General features: G+C 37.9%; 1 protein-coding gene across 1 annotated transcript in view; it reads right to left on the bottom strand.

Moving 5' to 3' along the window:
• PSMD14 (proteasome 26S subunit, non-ATPase 14) overlaps positions 1–20,468 on the bottom strand; it is a 100,240-nt gene extending 79,772 nt beyond the window's left edge. The window contains 3 exon segments of the mRNA XM_072612154.1: positions 3,552–3,603; positions 5,868–6,003; positions 20,224–20,468. Of these exon segments, the coding sequence (XP_072468255.1) occupies positions 3,552–3,603; positions 5,868–6,003; positions 20,224–20,404 (369 nt within the window). The 5' untranslated portion in view covers positions 20,405–20,468.
• Between the last annotated feature and the right edge of the window lie 1,049 nt (positions 20,469–21,517).

Raw genomic sequence — 21,517 nt, 5'->3', positions numbered from 1 at the left:
ACCCCTACGGTTTTACACAGGCGACAGCAGGATCAACAAAACTAGTGTTGTCATTGAAAGAGAGAGTTAAAAAAAAAGGCTTCACTGCAAGGATAATCAGCAATTTTCATATACTTAGTGACTACTTTATTTTTCATTTCATTTCATGATAAAATTCCAAAGGATGCATTCACTATTGATCGCTGAAATGTTATTCAAGTCCAAAGTTGCGCAGTAACAGAAGTACCAGGAAGTAGATCTCACATCTCACATCTCCCTCATATTGCATAACTAAATATTCTGCAGAGTCTCACAGGGTATCCCTTCATTCATGGAGGGTTGTACCTCTGCTTCTACAGAGTCCTTATCAGCTGTGGGGGAAGAAAACCAGGTTTCTAATTGGTTTCACCAAGTGGGTTGACAAAACTTCTTCCCCATCTTGATTCTCAGAAGATGGTAGCATGACGTACAGGAGCCCAAAGAACACACAAACATACCAGTCAAGTTCTAAAAATGTACTGATGGGGAACAAGGATAAAGTAAATCAAAGAGAAATAGCTCATCCAGGCCAGGTTGCATAAGAAGGCTGCCAGAATCCAGGGAGCTCTGAGGGAGATAAGCTGGAATAGGGGAAAGCAGTGACAGAAGCACAAACAGCTTGGTGCTGAAGCAGAGACAAAGACACATTAAATGCCATCAAAAGCTAAAGGCTAAGGCAGTTCCAGTTTCAGCTCCAGTTCGAGCCCCAACCCCAACCTGACAGGAAACAGGGTCAAGTCAATATTCCACCCAGGGTCATGGTATCCTGGGCCCCAGCTGCCCCGGGAGAAGGAGCCAGACTAGCCTACAGCAGAGGTCTAGTCAGTCCATGAAGGAACCTCATGGTGTCCATACTCAAATCAATAGGAGAAGGGCCAAGGACAACACCAGATCAGTGTTGTCAAGCACAAGGCCAGTCAACAGCATAGTCAATAAAATATGGAGCCTCCAAGGGTCACAGGAAAGAACTGGGTTTGGAAGTGTGTATGGAGGAAGAGAGAGAAGTAGCCAAGGTCAAAACCTAAGTTGAACCACCAGCATACTGAGCAACAGCCAGGAAGTCTAAAGAAGATGTAAGTTTAGTCTTAGCTACCACATCTGAAACCAAGCTGGGCCTGCCCCACATTATACAAGATTATGTATGGGAAAGAAGAATCTGCTCCAAGTACAAAGCCCCAATGCAGAACATATTGATGGAGATAACAGGAAACAAAAGAAAATTCTGAACACAATGAAGAAATAGTATGGATTGAGAGGAGTCCAAGAGGTAAACCCAGAAGAGATTAACTTCACAAAAAGTCCATAAAAAGAAACAGAAAAAAGTCAAAAAGAGAAAAAAAATCAAAGAGTTTAAAAAAGTCAAAACGATAAAAAGTCAGAGAAAAGAATGTCCCAGCCACAAGGTCTACAAAAATATTTGGAAGAAATAAAATAAAACATAAAATGCAATATTCAAGGAAATGAGGTTCCAACAGGGGAAGTGCTATATAAAAGTCAGTTGTTTATTTTAAAAATCTGAACAGAAGTTGCAAGGTGGAATGAAGAGAGGTGGAATGAAGAGAGTTTGGAACATGACATTAGGAAGTGTCCCATGACAAATGCCACAGGAAACTCCTCCCTAGGACTTTGCTACTTGGCTCCTATCTCTGTGGTATCATGAGAATTAATGCAGATGACATTACAGACCTGAGTTCAAACCCCAGCTATGAGTTCAGGCAAAGAAATTAATCTTTCTGGGCCTCAGTTTCTTCATCTGTAAAATGAGGTAGGGGAACTTAACAGTCTCCTTCACCTAAAGCTATAAGCCTATGACCATGGATCTTTTATGTATTTCTATAAAGCTAATCTAATATCCACATATTACAATGGTTGGCTATAATATGAACAGTAAGGTTTTTAAAAAAATGGTTATATGTTTTTACAATTAATTTCAAATAAAATTCAGGAAATTCTAGAAGACATCTAGAAAGTTTACCGTGTATCTCGAAACAGCTTTAGTAGGCATCATGTTCAGAAAGGCCTGGGGAGGCATAAGTCTGAAGGATTAGACTACGCAGATGTTAGAAAAATGAAGAGTCATGAAGTGGGTTGGCAGCAAAGAAATATGAGAAATACTCAAAACTGCTTAAGAAAAAGAAACTAAAAATAACTGAAGACTTCTCCAGGATGCAATAAATGATCAGGAAGAGATTTTTAGCTCTCTAAAGAAACTATGAAATAATTACGAACCAAAATAGAATTTGGCCGTCTATCTAATGAATGAATTTACACACAAGCTCTGAAACTAAATGCCTCAACAACACAATACCAAAAAACTTCTTCAACTTTCACATCAAGGCTATTAGTTCTTAGAACAAACAACTGAACAAAGAAGACAACAACCTCCTATGGTCATACTGAATTACAGGCATGCTGATGACTAAAGAAATAACAAAAATGGGATATTAAAAATAGACTTGTCAAGGACTCAGTTTTCTATAAAGTGAGTTAACTGGTCTAAATTATCTCTAGGGTCAATCATGACCTTAAATATGTACAAACTAAACACATTTCTACAGAAATGAAAAATTAGAAAGGAACAACATAAAGAGATGCATACAACATAGGAGTAGATGAATGACAGATAAGTTTAAAAATTGTCCTTTACAGTTTGCAAAGTGCTTTATATTCTTTCTCTTATTTGATCCTTCCAATAATCCTGTAAAGTCAGAAAGAAAAGCATCATTTTCCTAATTTTAGAGATGATGAAACTGTGGGTCAGAAAGTGGCCAAAGGATATACTGCAAATAAGTGAGTTAATATGAATTTGCAGACTTAATATTTGAACCCAATTCTTCTGACTCCAACTTGTTACTTTTTATACTCGACTTCAGCTGCTCCTGCAATACTCAGTACAGAATTCAGAAAAGAGAATATCTTCACTGGCTTCAAAAGACAGAATAGTAACACTGCTTCCCTCCACATAAATTGTATGAAACAAAGAAGAAACTTAGATCATTACTTAGTAATCAGCTAACGTAAAAGAAATAATTTCTATAAAATATTAAAAGGGCAAAAAGACATATAATCATATACTTTTAAAAAAAGTAAATTTATTTTATACCAACTACACACAAGGCATATGGTAGCTGACAACATAAGACTTCATGTACGTAAGTAATTTTGGTGATCACTTTTGGATTATTGCTAAAAGTGCTGGTATTTAATTTTGCATACATATTACTAGTAACGTTTATAGGTTTAATCAAATTAGGTATTTCAAGTAATCTAGCCTTTTAACAAAAGGCAACTTTGAAAATACTATATCTCAAAATATTAAATGAAAACAAGTAGTTAACTTTATTATTCCCAGGGCAGAATATCAATTAAGATAGCTGTGCTCTCCATATATCTTTAGTGTAGCAAGGTAGCACTAAAGCTATAAGGTCATCTGTGGGGTCATTTTCCTGAGATTTCTTTTACTTCTAAAAATCCAGAAAACACTTTTATCTTTTTTTAATGTTCAAAGATACACTGAGAAACTGTATACTAACCTGGCCAAGCCCAGGCATACCTCCTCCAAGTCGAAGTAGTCTGTCCATATTTCTAGAAAACAGAAACAAAGGAAAATGTTCCTAAGCACAAAAGTGTTTACTCAATTGCTATCTATATAATTCACCTTCAGTCACTCAGTATGTCAAAAATATTGGTGGTAATTACAACACAACATCAGACTTCCTGTTAATTAACACCACATATTAATTCAAGAAGCTGTCTTCTACGCTAATTAACAGACCTTATTTTACTGCTTTGGTTTTGGGTTATCCCCAGTTTTAAAGACAAGCAATCTTAGCATAGTTTTCAAAACTTTGCTATCAAGTTAATTATATTTTCTTATTGTTATCAGATAACAGTACCTGAACAAGAGAAGTGCCTAGAATACTTACCATGTATATGATTGAGTGTGCGTCAATTTCTCCAGTGTACAAATAAAAATCCTCACTTTTAAATTAAATTTTAACATCCTCATTAGTAAGTTCTGTGCTAATTAACTTACAGCTTGTCAGTTATCATCAAAACTACATGTGAAAGACATTGTGAGCAGATTATGGATCTCTGAATTAGCATCAAAAGCTTTTTTTAATGAACTCATTATACTAAAAAGAAATACTATAAAGTAAACATTAAATGCATTCAGTTAATGTTCTAGAAGCTACATATAAATTTCATTTATTTCAGATACTGGGGAGCAAATATAGGGAAATATGCCTTCATTCAGAAAGTGCTAAGCTACTAAGTGTTATAATTGAGTCATTAAGTATAAAATATGATTTAACTTACTGTTAAAAACAATTTGATTTATTTTGGTATATTTGGATAAAAAGGAGAAATAATTTCTGTGAACATGAATAGCTCAGGCAGAATAGGTAGATAAAAGAAAAGTATGTGAAATACGTGCCTGTGTCTACATGTGTATGTATACATACGCATATACACACACACACACACACACACATATATATGCACATATACATACATTGATATATTTAGGTGGTCTCAATGACCACATAACTGACACTCAATATTTAAAGAGAATAAGCATCATCTAACTCTTATGTACCCAATTTTCCTAAGTATCTTTTTTCACAATGGCTACTACCTCAAGAATTCTTCCGTCCTTGTCACTACTGTCACTGGAAACAATCCTAAGCAAAATGACTTTGTCTTACTTAAACATTTGCCTACATTGTTTTTACCAGGTGAAACTGTCAAAGACACTGAAATCCAGTAAAGCGCTACAATCATTATACCACTAATAAAAGTACTGCTTATAAACATCCATGATGAATTGTGCTGAAAATGTAAACTACTGAATAACTTTTAGAAGTTCCCTTAACTTAGACCTTAAAAACTATTTAATAAAAAAAGACCTCATGATAGAGTATAGCTTAATGCACAATTTGCTTCCAAAGAGTCTGTAAAGCAAAAATACATACACCATACAATTTCCATCTCAATTAGTTGCAAGAGTAAAGAACAAAAACCCTCATCAAATCTCTGTGGCTTCTTGAAAATTCCTATTATTACATGGACCATGCTCATAAGATTATTAAAAGAATGTGAATAGTAAAAACAAGTAGATTGGTATATACTTCTCTATTACTGAGCAGGGAAAAAAATGTTCTCACAGCACAGCATCAAATAAACTCAAAACAAGAATCCTTTTTCTAAACACAACTTTGAAGATCAAAATTTTAAGAAGTAATCAAAAGACATAACTAAGAAAAAAGCATGTTAATTTAATAAATATTTAATATGTTCTTCCCCACTGAATAATAAATTATTATCTTTTTGTGCTTTATAGCTTTCAAAAGTTTAATACAGAGTTTAAGATGCTGTGAAAATTGAGAGCAAGGAAAGAAGAAGAGGGAAAGAAAATATGGCCAGTGAAATTTGGGTTTTATCAAAATTGTGTTTTTCATTCAATAGGAAAATATGTTACACAAACTAAACTATTTTAAACCATTGACCTACATACAGATAAATCAAGAAATTTTTTCCTGAAAATGTTTTAATTTTGATGACATATTAAATACAAAAAACTTTTAGTAAAATGTTTTCAAAAACATTTAAAGGTACTATTTTAAAAGCTAACAGAAAACAGAAGTAATATTTTTAAATATATTGCAAAATCAATGCTTATGTGCAAATTGCCCCCTAAGAATTACTCATTTTATAAATGTGGGTTATTATTTAGCACATCAAATTTGGAATTTACAGGGAAGATAAGCACAATATATTTTCCAAAGACAGGTCCTTGTTATCACAGACTGAAAAACAGGTAAGTGAAGCATATTTGTGTTTCTCACCTGGTCACTAACTACAATATTTCAGGCTTTAATTTGCTGAACTTGGCAAAAATTCTTCTTAGTTCAAACTCTTGATTTTTGTAGCAGTTTTGAAGTACAACTCTTCCCAAGTATCTCTTTCTCTCGCCTCTTTTTCCTAAATAAAAAAAGGGGGGTGGTGGTGGAGTGTAACTGTGATGTTTATGAAGATAAAATAACAAAACAAAAACCAAAAGGTTTTGCCCCAGTAGTTTCTGAATGCTAAGGAACACTAGAAGTTAATTCCTCAGGCATCCTTTCCCAACACTGTAGAATCATGATATAACATCTAAATATTCACCCCCCAGACATTTTGCTTTTTGAGGCCACAAAGCTCAATTCTTATCATCATAATAGAGTAGAAGTCCTGAGCTAATGAGTAATTTTTATTCCAAAGGTTAATTTTGTAATCTTTTTAGAATTGGGAAAGTATTTTCTATAGAAACAAAATTATGTCACTGGTTGCCAGGGTTTACGTTAGGCAGAGAAGACTGTGTGTATAAAATATATAGATATGTATAAAAACAAGGCTTTTTATTTAAATGAATTTTAAGATAGAAGAGGGAAGAGCCAAAAAAAACCTAACAACACAATACACACCAGTGGTGTCAAACTCAAACAGAAATGAATCCCTGCAGGTCTTAAAAACCGTGACTTAGAAAACCACAAATTGATATTATCTATGTTGTACTGTATTTTTACTTATTTTGCTAAACATTTTCCAATTACATTTTAATTTGGTTCTGCCACACTTAAGGTGTTTGGCAAGCCAGTGAGTTTAACAACGCTACTGTACACCATGACTACCAATAATGTAAACAAAGAAAACGTTAAAGGCAACAAGAAAACTTAAGTCAAATACAATTGACAAGTTTGTTACCATATTTTTAAAGTCAAAGCATACATGTTTTAATATGTTAACAAAAAAAAACCTAGGAAAGAGAGAAAGTGACAAGTACTATATCCACTGCAGTCATGAAACGATTCTGATTAGATATTTACATGAACATGTACTGGGTGAAGGGGGTACTGTGTCTGAGTATTGGCTCACATTGAAACAAAAATGTCTCCCTCTCACCCCAAATCCTTTAAAACATTTTTTAAAAATAAAATTAACTCAGAGTTACATCCTAGGATACATGAGAACTATCCATTCTCTGTAGCCTTGGCAGCAGGAATGGAGACCTTCTCAATTCCAAGTCACTAATAGTAGCTCTAACAGGAAAGAAGCGACAGCACATTAGAGAAGAAATTGGGGGTGGAGGGGAGGGAGGAAAAGGTTGTTGTTTTTAATAAACATTTTTCAATATAATTATCTTCCTTAATCCTACATATTTTACCTTATGGATATAAAAACATTATTCTGAGAAGGGATTTATATGTTTCACCAACCTACCAAGAAAAGGACAAGAAGCCCCTCTAGACCTGGGAAGAGTAACCTGTGGCCTTGAGGCCACATGTGACTCTAGATCCTCAAACAAACTACACAGAACAAATCGCCTTAATAAAAGGCCACAGTCCTCCTCTAGACAGTCCTCATGGTTTGGGCAGGATAATCTCCAAGGTCCCTTCAAACCTTTCAATTTTAAATAGGGCAGAGTTAGTGAAGGAAGTCTTGAGGCTCATGTCCCCCTCTACCCCACCTTGGTATCATCAGTTCTATCACAGCAAAAAACACTTTTCCCGACTAGCACTGAATAGAGGTCCCTAATGACCATCCTCTTTGAAGTCTCTATCTGTTTCATGGGCTTCTTTTACCACACTTTCCTTGAAACCTTTTCTTTGTGACTCTTCATTCTCATGGTTCTCCCTCTTCTAGGACTATTTTCTTGTCCTCCCTTTCCCATGATCTCTATCTACATTCTGCTGCTTGGTGACTTTATATTCTGAACACTTCAGTTATCACCTCTGAGTTGGTAACTTTCAAAATGATTCTCTCATTCTGAACAGAAGCTACTCCAAACTTTCTATTCTCTCCTCAAGTCTCCTTTATCTTCTCCCATTTTTCAACTGAGGACCTTGCCTCTCGCTTTACTGAGAAAATTGAGGATGTTGGCCATGACCTCCCTTTTCTCCCTTCTCTCTCCAATGAGGTGGCCTTTCTCCTTGCCAGGCTAATATCTTTATTAGGCTCTTAAGCCCACACTCAGTCTTTCCCAGCAAATGGCCTCTTCAACTGTGCCCCCTTGAGCTTTCCCAAATGGTTCCTTCCCTACTGCCTTCAAACCTGTACAAACCTCCTCCATACTTAAAAAAGAAACAAAAAAAACTTCCCTAGACCCTGCCATCTACTCAAGTCATCACTCCACAGGTCTTCTCCCTCTCTCACTCAATGCTTAGAAAAAAATCTGTCTACACTCCTTGATTCCATTTCCTCTTCTGTCACTCAGCTTTTTGCAATATGTCTTTTGATCTTATCACTAAAATGAAACTGCCTTTAAAATCTCATCACCAAACCTGATATTCTTTTCCCAATCCTCATTCCTTTTGACATCTTTCTGTAATACCTGACACTGTTGAATACTCTCTTCTCTATTTTTCTTATCCTTCCTTCTCAGTTACCTTTTCTGGTGGATTCCCCGTTTCAATACCCTCTGGCTCTGTCCTAGGTCCTATTCTCTCTTTACAGTCTCTCCCTTGGCAGACTCTTCACTTCCTATTGGTTTAATTATCACCTGTACACAGATGATTCACAGGCATCACCACTGGACATTTCAATAAGATATCCCTGAGACATCTCAAAATCAACATGCTCAAAATAAAATTTGTAATTCTTCATCCTAAACCTATCCCTAATGAAACTTCCCTATTTCTGTCCTGACCTCTCAAGTTCATAACCTCAAGTGTTATCCCCAAGTCCCCACTCTTCCTTACTTCACATATCCAAACTCACTAAATCTGGCTGTTTTAACCTCTAACATTGCATCTGTTATCAGTTCCTCTCTAGTCACAAAGCCACCACTTTAGTTTAGACACTTATTATTTCTCATCTGGACTTTTGCAGTATCCGCCTAATTAGTCTCCTTGCCTCAAATGCCTCACTCCAATCCAGTTTCCACACACATACCAAAGTGAATTTCTTAGGCATAAATCTGACCTTGTCAGTACCCGACTCCACAAACTTCAGTGGCTCCCTAAAGCTGCTAGGATAAAATAGGATTTCCTGTTCGGTTTTTAAAGTCCTTCATTTCTTGGCCACGATCTATCTTTCTAGTCCTTTCCATTATTCCCCTTTATGTACGCTAGGGTACAAATGAATTAATCTTCTTTCTGTTCATCACATATGATATTCCAGGGTCCCATCTCAGTGCCTTTGCACTGCCCATTCCTCATGCCTATAATGTACTTCCACACCTCCACCTCAAAATCTCACTCTTCTTTTAAGATGCAGTTCAAGCATCACTTTCTACTGAGAGTATTCCTGACTCCCCTAACTACTAGAATCCTACTTTTTTAACTGCCTTGCATTTATTTTCTATTTATTCTGTGTAGAAGACTATCAAATTTGCAGAACATTGCATTCCTTATTAGAATGTAAGCTCTTTGACAACTGGGATGAATATATATATATATATATATATATATATATATACATATATATACACATATGTGTGTGTGTGTGTGTACACACACACACACACACACACACACCTGTATCCCTAACACCTAGCACAGTGCCTGGCATAGTAGAGTCTTAATAAATGCTCCTGACTGACTGTAAAGGGGGGATGAGGTAGGAAGAAGAAAAATGCCAGGCACAATCACTAAACTTCTCATTGGATATTTCAAACTCAATGTCCCAGGACATCTTTAACTCAACATGCCCCCCAAACCTAATCTTCAATCAAATTCCCTACTACTATCAAGGGTACCATCACATTTGTAGTCTCCAAGGTTTGTAACTTCAGTGATAACCTCAAACTCTTTCCTCTTTCTTTCCCTATATATATGTACTTAGTTGCCAAATCACGCCATATCTACTTCAAAAGTCTGTCATATCAGCCCTTTCTCTGTAGTCACAAATCACCTTAACTGAACCTTAGTTCAGTTCTTTGTCACCCATCACCTTTCTCTTTGCACTCCAGTCCAGCCTCCAATCACACAGCTGCCAAAGTGAGTGTTCTTAAATGCAGATCTAACCATGTCACTACCCTTTTCCAGTAGCTACCATCTGCCTCTGGTTGTCTTTTGAAGTCCTTTACATCTTAGCCACAACTTCTCTTTCTGGACTTATTAGACATTACTTCCCTTCCCAGCCTCTCCACAGTCCAGTCAAACTGGCTACTCTCTGTTTCTCCCACATTTTCAAAACGATATAATGGAAGAATCATTTATATAAAGCATTACACTTGTAATCAGACTCTCAGATTCAAGTTGATAAGTGACATCACTTTTAAGCTCACAGTATGGTACATATTTGGTACTTCACTGCACTCACATGGCCACCACCCCAATTAGCTAAAGCCCTCATCATTGTGCATTGTTGCACAATTACAATGTCCTCTTAATTTCTTGCTTCAAGTCTCCATCTATCAGTCAGTCAGGTGCCATACCAAGCACTGGAGATACAAGAAGAGAGAAAAGACAGTCCTTGCCCTCAAAGGAGACCACAATCTAACAGAGGAGACAACATGCAAACACATATATACAAAGTAAGCTATATACATAGGAAATAAGAGAGAGAAGGCAATAGAATTAAGAGGGTTGGGAGAGGCTTCCTATAAATGATGGAATTTTAGTTGGGACTTAAAGAAAGCCAGGAAAGCCAGTGGGCAGAGATGAAGAGGGAGAGCATTCCAGGAAGGGGAGACAGAGAAAATGTTTGGGAAAGAGAGATGGAATGTCTTGTTCAGGAACAGCAAGGAGGTCACTGTTACTGGACTTAAGGGTATATGGAATGAAGGTTCATAAGAATGAAAAGGTAGGAGAAGGCTAAGTCATGAAGAACTTTAAATGCCAAATAGAAGATTCTGTTTTTGATCTTGGAGATGAAAGGGAGCCACTGGAGTCTACTGAGTTAGGGGGCCGACATGGTCAGACCTGTGATGTAGGAAAATCACTCTGGTGATTCAATGGGGAATGATTTGGAGTGGGCAGGATAGAGGCAGGCAGACCAACCACCAGCTATTGCAACAGTCCAAGTGTGAAGTTTAGAGCCTTCACTAGAGTGGGGGGTCAGAGGAGAGAAAGAAGAATATTCAAGAATTATTGTAAAGGTAAAATCAACAGGTCTTGGCAATTAACGGGGTGGGAGGGAGAGCACTGATTAGAGATAATGAGGAATCCAGGATATCTAGTTTGAAGCCTGAAAGACTGGGAAGATGGTGTTGCCTTCTACAGTAATAGTGAAGATAAGGGGGGGGGGGGGGAAGGGGTGTGTCCTTCATTGCTGAAAAAAACCATGCCATCAGAGAAATGATGACATGACTTGCATTTGACTTTGTTTTGAGTGAGGAAGGGCTGTGCAGGTCACCAGCCTCACTTCTCCTCTAGAACCATCTGAATCCAGTGACCAGATACTCATCAGGATGACTGGAGATGACCCAGGATGAAGCAACTGGGGTTAAATGACCTGTCCAAGGTCACACAGCTAGTGAGTGTTAAGTGTATGAGGTGAAATTTGAACTCAGGTCCTCCTGACTCCTGCAGTGGTGCTCTATCCACTGCACCACCTAGCTGCCCAAAGAGGGGGGGAAATTTAGGGGGAAAGATGAGTTCAGTTTTGGACATGTTGAGTTTATGATGTCTACTGGACATCCAATTCAAGATGTCTCAAAGACAAAGATGTGAGACTGGAGGTCAGCAGACATGCTAGGGGGAAACTATATGGCAGAGTGGATTACTCATTTTCATGAGTTTAAATCTGTCCTCAGACACTTACTAACTGTATGACTCTGAGCAAGTTGCATAACTCTGTTTACCTCAGTTCCTCATCAGTAAAATATGCTGGAGATGGAGAAACTTTGCCAAGAAAACCCCAAAATGGGGTCACAAAGAGTTGGACACCACTAAAACAACTTAACAACAAGAGATGTTAGGTAGATTTGAGAATCATTAGCAAAAAGATAGCAATTAAATCCATGGGAGCTGATGAGATCACCAAGTGAAATAATATAGAGGGAGAAGAGAAGAGGGCACAGGACAAGACACTCAGGGACACCTACAATTAGAAGAGGGCATGATCTGGAAGAGGATCAGCAAAGAAAACAGAGAAAGAGTAATCAGAGGTAGGAAGAAAACCAAGTGAGAATAGTGTCATGAGAACCTAGAGAAAGGGGGAGAAAGGATCAACGGTGTCAAAGGCTGAAGAGAGGTAAAAGAGATGGAAGACTAAGAAGGCCATTAGATTTGGCAATTAAGAGATCACTGGTAATGTTGGGATTCATGATAAGGTGGGAAGCTGGATTTTAGGAGGTCAAGTTAAGAAGAGAATCAGAAGAAAGTGGAGGCACTATTGCAGTTAACCTTTTCAAGTTTAGCCACAAAGGACAGAAAAATATTGGATGGTAAGAGGGACAGAACTATCAAGTGAGGGTTTTTTGAGGATGGGGGAGATACGGACCTATTTCTAGGCAGAAGAGTATAAAAGACGGGGAGAAACTCAAAATAAGTGAGATCATTCCTCCTATCTATCTACCCCCTACCTACATCTTCCCCCAAAAATCCATCAAAGAAACCGCATTAAAGTGCAGGTCTGACACTTCCCTTCTCAACAAACTCTAGTGGCTCCCTATTATTAATTTATGTTATTTAAATGCTTATTATTTGATCTAATATCAAATATAAAATCTTTTATATGACATTTAAAGTCTAACAACCTGGCCCCATTATATATTAATCTCCTTTTACAAAATACAGATCAATCAAAAACTGCTCCTCACATACAGCCTCCTATCCCATTTCCAGACTTTGTAAAGGTTTTTCTGTCCTTGGAATGTACTCCCTTCCTTTCCTCTACCTCACAGAATTCCTAGCCTCCTTCAAGGCTCCACTCAAGTAACAACTTCTATATGAAAACTTTCCTTACTCATAGTTTCTGGTGTCTTTCCATAAAAATGACTGTTTATCCATTTTGTCTATTAATACATGTGTTGTCTTTCCTGGACAGATGGAGCATCGATGGCATGTGTAACAAATCTATAGATGACACTAGGTTAAGAGGCATAGTTAATACACTAAAGACCAAATACTTAGATTTTAAGCAGTATAACCAGATAAATCTATCTGGAAGAGTGAATTATCTACTATATTTATTTCTCCTTCAGAGTATTAAATGTAAGAGGCAGGATTTGAACCCAGGTCCTCTGGTTCTTGTACTTGAACCTTTTCCCTTTCACCACTTGCATGTACCCATACTCTGTCCCCCCAAGAAAAGAATGGAACCAAGAAGCATGGAAGTGCTCTACCTCTATATAAAGAATAACATTTTAGAGTTGGAAGAACTTTGGAGAGTCCCATATTTCATTCATGAAGCAGGCGGGATGCTAATAAAATGGATCGGTAACCACAAAACAACTACTGCCCAAAAGCATTGATTTTGTCTATCTAGATAGAAGTCTGATTATGTGCTACAGGGTTTTATTCTGGACCCTGGCTGGTTCTGTCCATATTTTTAATCAGTGACTTGTTGCTGTGATTGTCTTTTGTTTTCAAAGAGGACCATGACATCAGAGAAATGACGACATGACTTGCACTTGACTTCAATTTGAGTGAGGGAGGGCTATGCAAAGTCACCAGAATTATTTTCTCCTTCTGAGCCATCTGGATCCAGTGACCAGATAGTCATCAGGATGACTGGAGATGGCCCAGGATGCAATGGGAGACCTTGGCCTTTTAGGCCAAGGCCTATTCAGGTACTCACTTAAAGTGAGGCAATGCCCATTCAGGTCTCTTTAAAAAGTAGTTAGGGGGATGGCCCCTTTCATAGAAAAGAAAAAAAATAGATAAATCACACTGGGAAAGGCAGGAGCCTTAGGGTTGTGGTTTTGAAAAAAAACTGTTATTACTGACATTCACTGTAAGCCAGCAGGATCCAAAACAGCCACTGAGTAGAGGTTGGGCAAGGACCCTTCCTTGTTCAATCCACGTGCTTCAGAGTGCATGGGGTCTGAGGTTTTAAGTGGGGAAGGGGATGGAAGGATCCAACTAGTTGGGTCCCCATTTAGGCAGCTCAGTCTACTCATAGGTTGTGAGGTAATAATTATAGATGTTAGAAAGAGTTCAGAGAAGTAGTAAAATTAAAATATTGTACAAGGCTTGAAAATCAATTTTACATTTGTGAAGGTATGGCTAGACATAAACCAGAGTGTTATAAGGGATGACAAACTCAATATGAGTAAAAATTAAGATATGTTCACCAAAAATAATACTGGAATCTTGGGCTTCATAATGAAAAGGGTAATGTCCAGACTGAGAGAGGTCGCCCCCTTATGTTGTATCTTGGTTTGGCTGCATTTGGAGTATTGTGTTCCACTCTGGGTGCCTCATTCTTATATGAACATTGAGAGATAAAGAGTGATAGAGAGAGTTAAGAATGGTGCAAGGATTCATCCTTTTAATTCAGTCTGCAAAGAATTTTTTATTAATAGATAAAAATACTGAATAATATGGGAATAACGAGAAATCATGGATTGAAGGGAGGGAAACAATTATCTGGTGACCTTCTTTCAAGTTTTCATTAAACTATCACTGACTACTCTGAAACTGGTCATTCAGTCCATTCCAGAACTCACCTAATTATATTATCATCTAATCCATGGTAAAGTAGAAAGAACACTAACTCTGGTGACAGAGAAACTTGGCTCAGACTACTTCTGATGCAATAAAAATTATATTTAACAAAGGGCTGTGGAAACATAGATTAAAAATTCATTTGAAACTAAATAATCTCATCCTAAAGAATGAGTGGGTCAAAGAACAAACAATAGAAATAATCAATGACATCATTAAAGAGAATGACAATGAGACCACATACCAAAATATGTAGAATGAAATCAAAATAATACTTAGGGGAAAATTTATGTCCCTAAACAATTTCATCAATAAAATGGAGAAAGATCAGATCAGTGAATTGGGCATATAACAAAAACAAAATAAAACCAAAAAATTGTAAAAGAACAATTAAAGACTCCCAATTAAACATGAAATTTGAAATCCTGAAAAATCAAAGGAGAGATTAATAAAACTGAAAGTAAGAAAACCACTGAACTAATAAATAAAACTATGAGCTAGTGTTATGGGAAAAATAAAATAAACTGTTCACTGATTTAAAAAAAGGTACTTACAAGTATCAAAAACAAAAAGGTGAAATTAAAGAAATTATTAGGAGCTATTATACCCAATATATGCCAATAAAGTATGAAAACATAGATGGCTTTTATCAAATCTGCAGATGACACAAGGCTAATAAAGAAAGTTAAGTCACTGGAGACATCCGAAGTTTAAGCAGCATGTCCAGATAAATCTTTTCTGGAAGAGCAAGTCATTCACTTTGTCCCAACCTGGCTCCAGCTATGTTTCATTCCCCTCATCAACTACCACACAGCTTTCTTCCCCCCTTTCCAGTTCTAGAATCATAATTAAATCAATTGTGTTATTATTGCTCCTGGAAAGAATATGTCAATCTGCTTCCCAATAGCTTAACTCACCATCCTAGTAACTTTCCAAACAAAAATCTCCTTCCCTGGACACCATTCCCTTAGATGTACCCTGTTAGAATGTAAGTTCCTTGAGAGCAAGGACTCACTATACTCCGCACGTGGCACTGTGGTAACGATTTAGTAAATGTTTTTTCATTTATTCAAAAATGACACTGATAGGCAGTAGGTCAAATATAGTCAAATATATCAAGATGAAATCTGGTAAGGATACATACAGGGTGTCCTAGACTAAGTGCAATTTTAAGCTGTCAAAGTTTTTGGGACACCCAGTATAACAGATACAAGTGCATGTTGGGAGGAACACAACAGAAGCCAGAGAAAAAGCCAACAAAGACTCATAAGCTACTGCCATTATCCTCTTAAGAGAAGGAGCAAGGTGGAGTGTAACACCTCAGACATCTCATCTCTCACCAGGCTGCACTCACTCTGAACTTTTTTGACTTCTCTACAATACTGCCCCTGTCAGGTTCTTTTTCCTCTCTTCAGCTTTCTTTTGAGTCTTCTCTCCCTCAATGTGATAGAAAGCTCCTTGAGGAAAAGGACTGTCTTTCTCATTCACATTTGTGGACCTGACATAATAAACACCTAATAAGTGTTTATTTACTATTGATTCCACAAGGAATCAAGAAACATAGGTTCTGCTCCCAATTCTGTCACTAAATTACTCTGTGCCCTTAGGCAAATGACTTGTCTTGAGTGTCTTCATTTTACCTCATCAATAACACAAAGATAATGTGTGAGATCCAGATGACTCCGAGATCTATATATCCAGTCCTGGTATTGCTCCTGATCACCAACTACCAAGCAGACACTTCCATTTAGATGTTTCAAATGTATCTTACACTCAATATATCAAAACAAAACTACATCCTTTCCCCAAACCTGTTCATCTTCCCAACTTTCCTATTTGTGCTGAGGGCATCCTTCTCTTGAAACTTTGAGAAGTCCCTCAACTCTTCATTCTCCCTCATCTCTTATATCCAATCACTTGCCAAGTCTTATTTTTCCTTCACAACATTTCATGAATTCATTACCTCTCCATTTACACAACTATCACCATGACTAAAAGCCTTTGCTACCTCTCACTTCGTCTATTTCAGTACTTTCCTGCTCTTCTTGGGAAGATCTGCTTTCCTGTGTCAAGTCTCTCCCTTCTCCAAACCATCTTCCACACATCTGCCAAACTGATATTAAGAAACCATAGATGTGATCATGTCTTTCTCTTACTCAATATGCTCCACTGGCTAATGTAAATATGGATGAATGCAAATTTTTCTTTTTGTTAATTAAAGTTCTTTGAAATCTGGTTCCAACCAACTTTTCCAGGTTTACTGTGTATTATTCTCATCATGGTAGAGAAACTGCTAGCTTTGGAGTCTTGGAGTGAGAGGACCTGATTTCAAATTCTGCTTCTGTCACTGTCTCCGTGACTTTGAGAAAGTCATGGATGGTTCTGGTCTGGGTTTTCTCATCAGTAAAGTGAGAGACTCTTAACTAGGAGGCTTCTAGGGTCCTGTCTAGTTCTAAATCTATAATCTTATGATTCCCTTCACATAATACTCAAGTGCTCACATTAGACCTATTCTGATCCCTTCCCAGTTGCCAATGCCTTCTTGTTCCATTTTCCATTCTAAAAGAATGAAAGCTCACCATGGACAAGGACTATGGTATTTTAATCTTCACATCCCCAGCTCCTAGCACAGAGCTTGGTGGGCGCTTAATTAATGCTTATGAAGTTAAAGAATACTCCAGCTAGGATACTTTCCTATTCTTAGGATTCAAAGCACCTGTTTTCCCAGGAATCCACATTAACCTCACTGGTGCATCCTTGTGCATCCTTCTATAGTTTTGAGTGGATTTTTTAAATAACATTTATCAAGTTAATTCCAATATCCCTAAGAAAATCACCTTTGCTGCTTTTAAGAAACAAATTTCTCTCATGCTTAGGTAGGTTCCATTTGCCTAACCAGAGGTGGGCAAGACCACCAAGAGGCAGCTAGATGACTCAGCAGATGGACTTTGGGCCTGGACTCAGGAAGATCAGAGTTCAAATCTGGACTCTGACACTCACTAGCTATGTAACCCTGGGCAAGTCCCTTAACTTCTGTTTGCCTTAATCTAGGAGAAAGAAATGGCGAACTACTCCAGTATCTTTGCCAAGAAAATCCCATGAACCCCACAGGGTCACAAAGAGTCAGAATCAACTGAACAACAACAAAAGACACTTAATAAATGTTTGACTGGAAACTACAGCAAAAACTATGGCAAAAAAAAAAAAAAGACTCTGCTCCCTTCACTAATGGGAACACATCAGTGCTTATCAGAACACTTGTCCATTTCTTTTTTCCCCTATTCATTTACTTAATAATTGCTTAGAAGCACCATCTCTTAAGATATTAATAGTATTGGGCTATATTTACTCACAGTATCATAATAAAGTCAGGGCACTAATGAAAAAGAGTAAATAAATGAATGACTTTGGAATGTACTTTTTATTTTGTTTTACATTTAAATATGGAAGAGGCTGATATTCTAGGAAATTTACAAAACTGAAGCCATTACTCAGAAACAAAAACTATTCAGTTTCTCCAAAATATTCCTCTTTTTTTCTGCTTTTTACTTCATTATGCTGGGAAAACTTCAGTCATATTTAAAAATGCTAATTCTCCTTTTTCTATGGTTTTACTGATTTGCAGGTAGTACAATTTTTTTGTTTGTTTTAAAAGCCTTCCTTTAGGGAGGAAACCCAAAATGGAAATTAAAAGAAAATATAAGTTAATAGCATAAATAGGATTCTCAGAACTTACTAAAAATATTTCTATCAATAGGAATATAAAATCAAATTTTATTCAGAGAAGCATAGCCTAGATGGTCATTACGGTTAACTGTTCAAAGTTACGTGCAGTTTTCATTTTACAACTATCATATATCTATGTGCCACAGAAGGCATTAAAAGCATTCTGCGTTAAAAAATAAAGAGTAGTTACAATCAACCTTAGACATAGTAGATGAAAAGTGCTTGCTGAATTGAATCTATATAGGAAGGCTCCACAAAGTTAAAGTAATAATACAAACTCTAAACATAAAATAGTGCCTGGTTAAATGTCAAATGAGCTCTTCAGTCATTAAATGTTCAGAATTCTCATGAATTCAGAATTCATGACAGGGAAAGATCATTGTAGGTTATAGTGGTAAGGTCAGGCTTCAAAGAAAGCAGGAATTAGACTGGGACTTGGAGGACAGGTAGTTGTATATGCAGAAAGAGAGAAGTATTGAGCACGTTATTCTTTTTTTCTGAGATAAAGTGCAAATTGCAGTGATGGTATCATACTTATATATAGCTTTTTAAAGTTACTCATATACTTAAATAAAATTGAGTTGTATCAAACACGTGGAGAACATTATTAAAGAATTTTAAAGAATAACTTTTAAAATAAAAATTAAATTTGTTGATTTTCAAACCTTTAAATGCTAAACAGACCCAAAGGTTGATTTCAAAAATATGTCTTGACAAGGTCAGTGAGTCACTTCAACAGTCTGACCTACATAAATATTATGATGTAGCATCTTGAAGAATGGTTTCCAAAACTTCACTTCATTGAAAGTTCCCCATTCACTTAATCACACATCTATTTCAAAGCCAGTAGGTCTGTTCCACCAAGGAGCAAGAACAGCTGGAAATGTCCAAACAGGAATTGAATTAGGGTTTAAAGTTTACATGGATGGCTATCTAATTTCTTAGCAGATGTTATACAGGAGGAACTGGATAACCTCTAGGGCCTTTCCATCTCAGACACTGTCTTTTTTTTTCTTTTCATGTTACTTTTTCCCATATTTTGTGGTTTCTACCTGTATTTCAAATATATCACTGAGCTTTCTGTAAAGACAACTGTAAAACAAATTCCAAGCTAAACCCAATCTTAATTTTCCTGTTCATTCTTGAGAAAATAACTTGAAGCTAAAGACTTCTCCAACATTATGTATTATATTTGTAAAGAAGTCCTCTCAAAGTGATTACATTTTTCCCCTTCTCTCAAAAGAAACATTAGAAAATTTCTTCATGGGGAAGTTTGACTCAAAGGTAAAATACACCAGATTTCATCCTGCCAGCAGCGGGGGAAAAACAATTTGCAATTACTTAATTATCTAGCAATAATGCTTTAACTTTACATTTTGTTGAGTTATATAGGATATTTGCAAGTTCCAAACCGGTGGATTCCAATGTTTTAGAGGTTCTGTTATAAGAAAAAAAATTAACTGGGGGACGATCATTGTTGGAAATAATCAGATAACTGGTGGTACTGCTGACTTTCTAGCAATACAAGTTATTGACATTTAGTGAAGATATTGACTTTATTCCTTTCGCCTTTCCTCTTTTGTCCCTAAAGGGCAGACACCAGAAACTGGGGCTTCTTTGCAAACCTTACCAAATAAAACTCACAAGGAGAGGGCGAAAAAAACCCTGACACCTAGAACCATCACTAAAAGCCGTCGAAGTGACCCGGGTGAGTAAGGTCTTAAGAGCTACTTAGAAGGGACCCTTCTCAGGGACGACTTACCGAGTCTGCACCGCTCCCACCCGGCAACGTGACTAAGGAAAATCCGGGGCTGGAAGAGGCCTAGCCGAGTAGATTTCTCGCCCGGCTCCCAACGGAGCCTTGTCCTCTGACGGTCCTTACCTGAAGGTGGGTAGCCAAGAGACTTTTCCACGCGTGGCTGCTGAGGTGATAGTGGCAGCAGGTACAATGACTCCAACAAGCCCCCGACCCCGGCTCGGCGAAAGCAGGATGAATCAGCCCGATTCCATTCAAAAGAGTCGCCCAGGCCTTGGCCGCGAAGCACTTCCGGGTTCACCCTCATCCTCTTCGGCTTCCGTTCCGTCAACAGCCAATAGGAAGTGGCCGTGGATGCGAGGCTACCACCTCTCGGGGCGGAATAAACAGAACGCGCACTTGCCCTGCTCCTCTGAGGGGCGGAAGCCGCGCTAGCGCCTGCCACCCTGTGCGCTCTGGGTCTCCTTGCAGGTGCCCCCCGCCGCGCCCCTCAGGCTAAGGGTGAGCTATCAGAGAGAAAGTGGCGGGATTTCTACACCATCTCCGGCCTGCGCCGCATGTTTGGGTTAGTCACCTCCGGCGGCTAGGACCCGAACGTTATGAGCTCGTTTTCCCCATCCCTCCTAAGAAAGAGAAAGAAAAACGGCCCAAGAAAAGTCTGTATCGCCACTTCCTTTTTCCAGTGGAAGCATCTTCACCTGTTCTGCAGCCCTTCCCAGTAGTTTATTCAGAGGAATGAGCTTGTTTGTGCTCAGTGACTTTTAGATTCTTAGAGATGGTCTGGTCCAGGACCCCTCCTCGTATAGATGTGGCCCAAGGAGAAGTGACTGGCCTTCAACCTCATGAAGCTAGTAAGTGACCAGGGCTTTAGCCTTCCGACTCACGAAACCACTTTTCAAGCCACTATTTGTTTGTTTCATGTTGCCTTAGGGTCTACGGACAGGTTTAGAAAAGTCATTCAGGCAACTTGGTGCACAGCAGGGGCTCCCAGGGACTCCTTTGGAAGTCAAGGAGCGCCTGGCACATACCAGACGCTAATAAACACGAGAGACTCAAAGAAAAGCAAAGACACAGTTAACATTCTAATGGGGAGACGAATGATAACAGTGCTGATGATTGGTAACTCGCAGTTATATGATACTTTAAGATTTGCAAAGCTCCTTACACATACCTTGTTTTAGGAGATAGGTACTATTATACCCTATTTTACAGATGAGGAAACTGAGACAAAGGTTAAAGGAGCTGCTGAAGCCAGCGGTGAACAACGTGTTCTTTCTCACTGCAGGCCTGCTGCCTACTGAGTCACCAAATGCATGTAGAGATGGCATTCAAAAAGAATAAATACAGGCAACAGTGGAGATGATTTTGTAGAGAGGGCACTGAGAAAAGTGTTTTAGTTGCATAAAATAAAATGCGTAGG

This window comes from Notamacropus eugenii, chromosome 5 (assembly GCF_028372415.1).
Source record: "Notamacropus eugenii isolate mMacEug1 chromosome 5, mMacEug1.pri_v2, whole genome shotgun sequence".
Taxonomy (NCBI): Eukaryota; Metazoa; Chordata; class Mammalia; order Diprotodontia; family Macropodidae; genus Notamacropus; species Notamacropus eugenii.
This window is presented reverse-complemented; position numbering and strand designations above follow the sequence as displayed.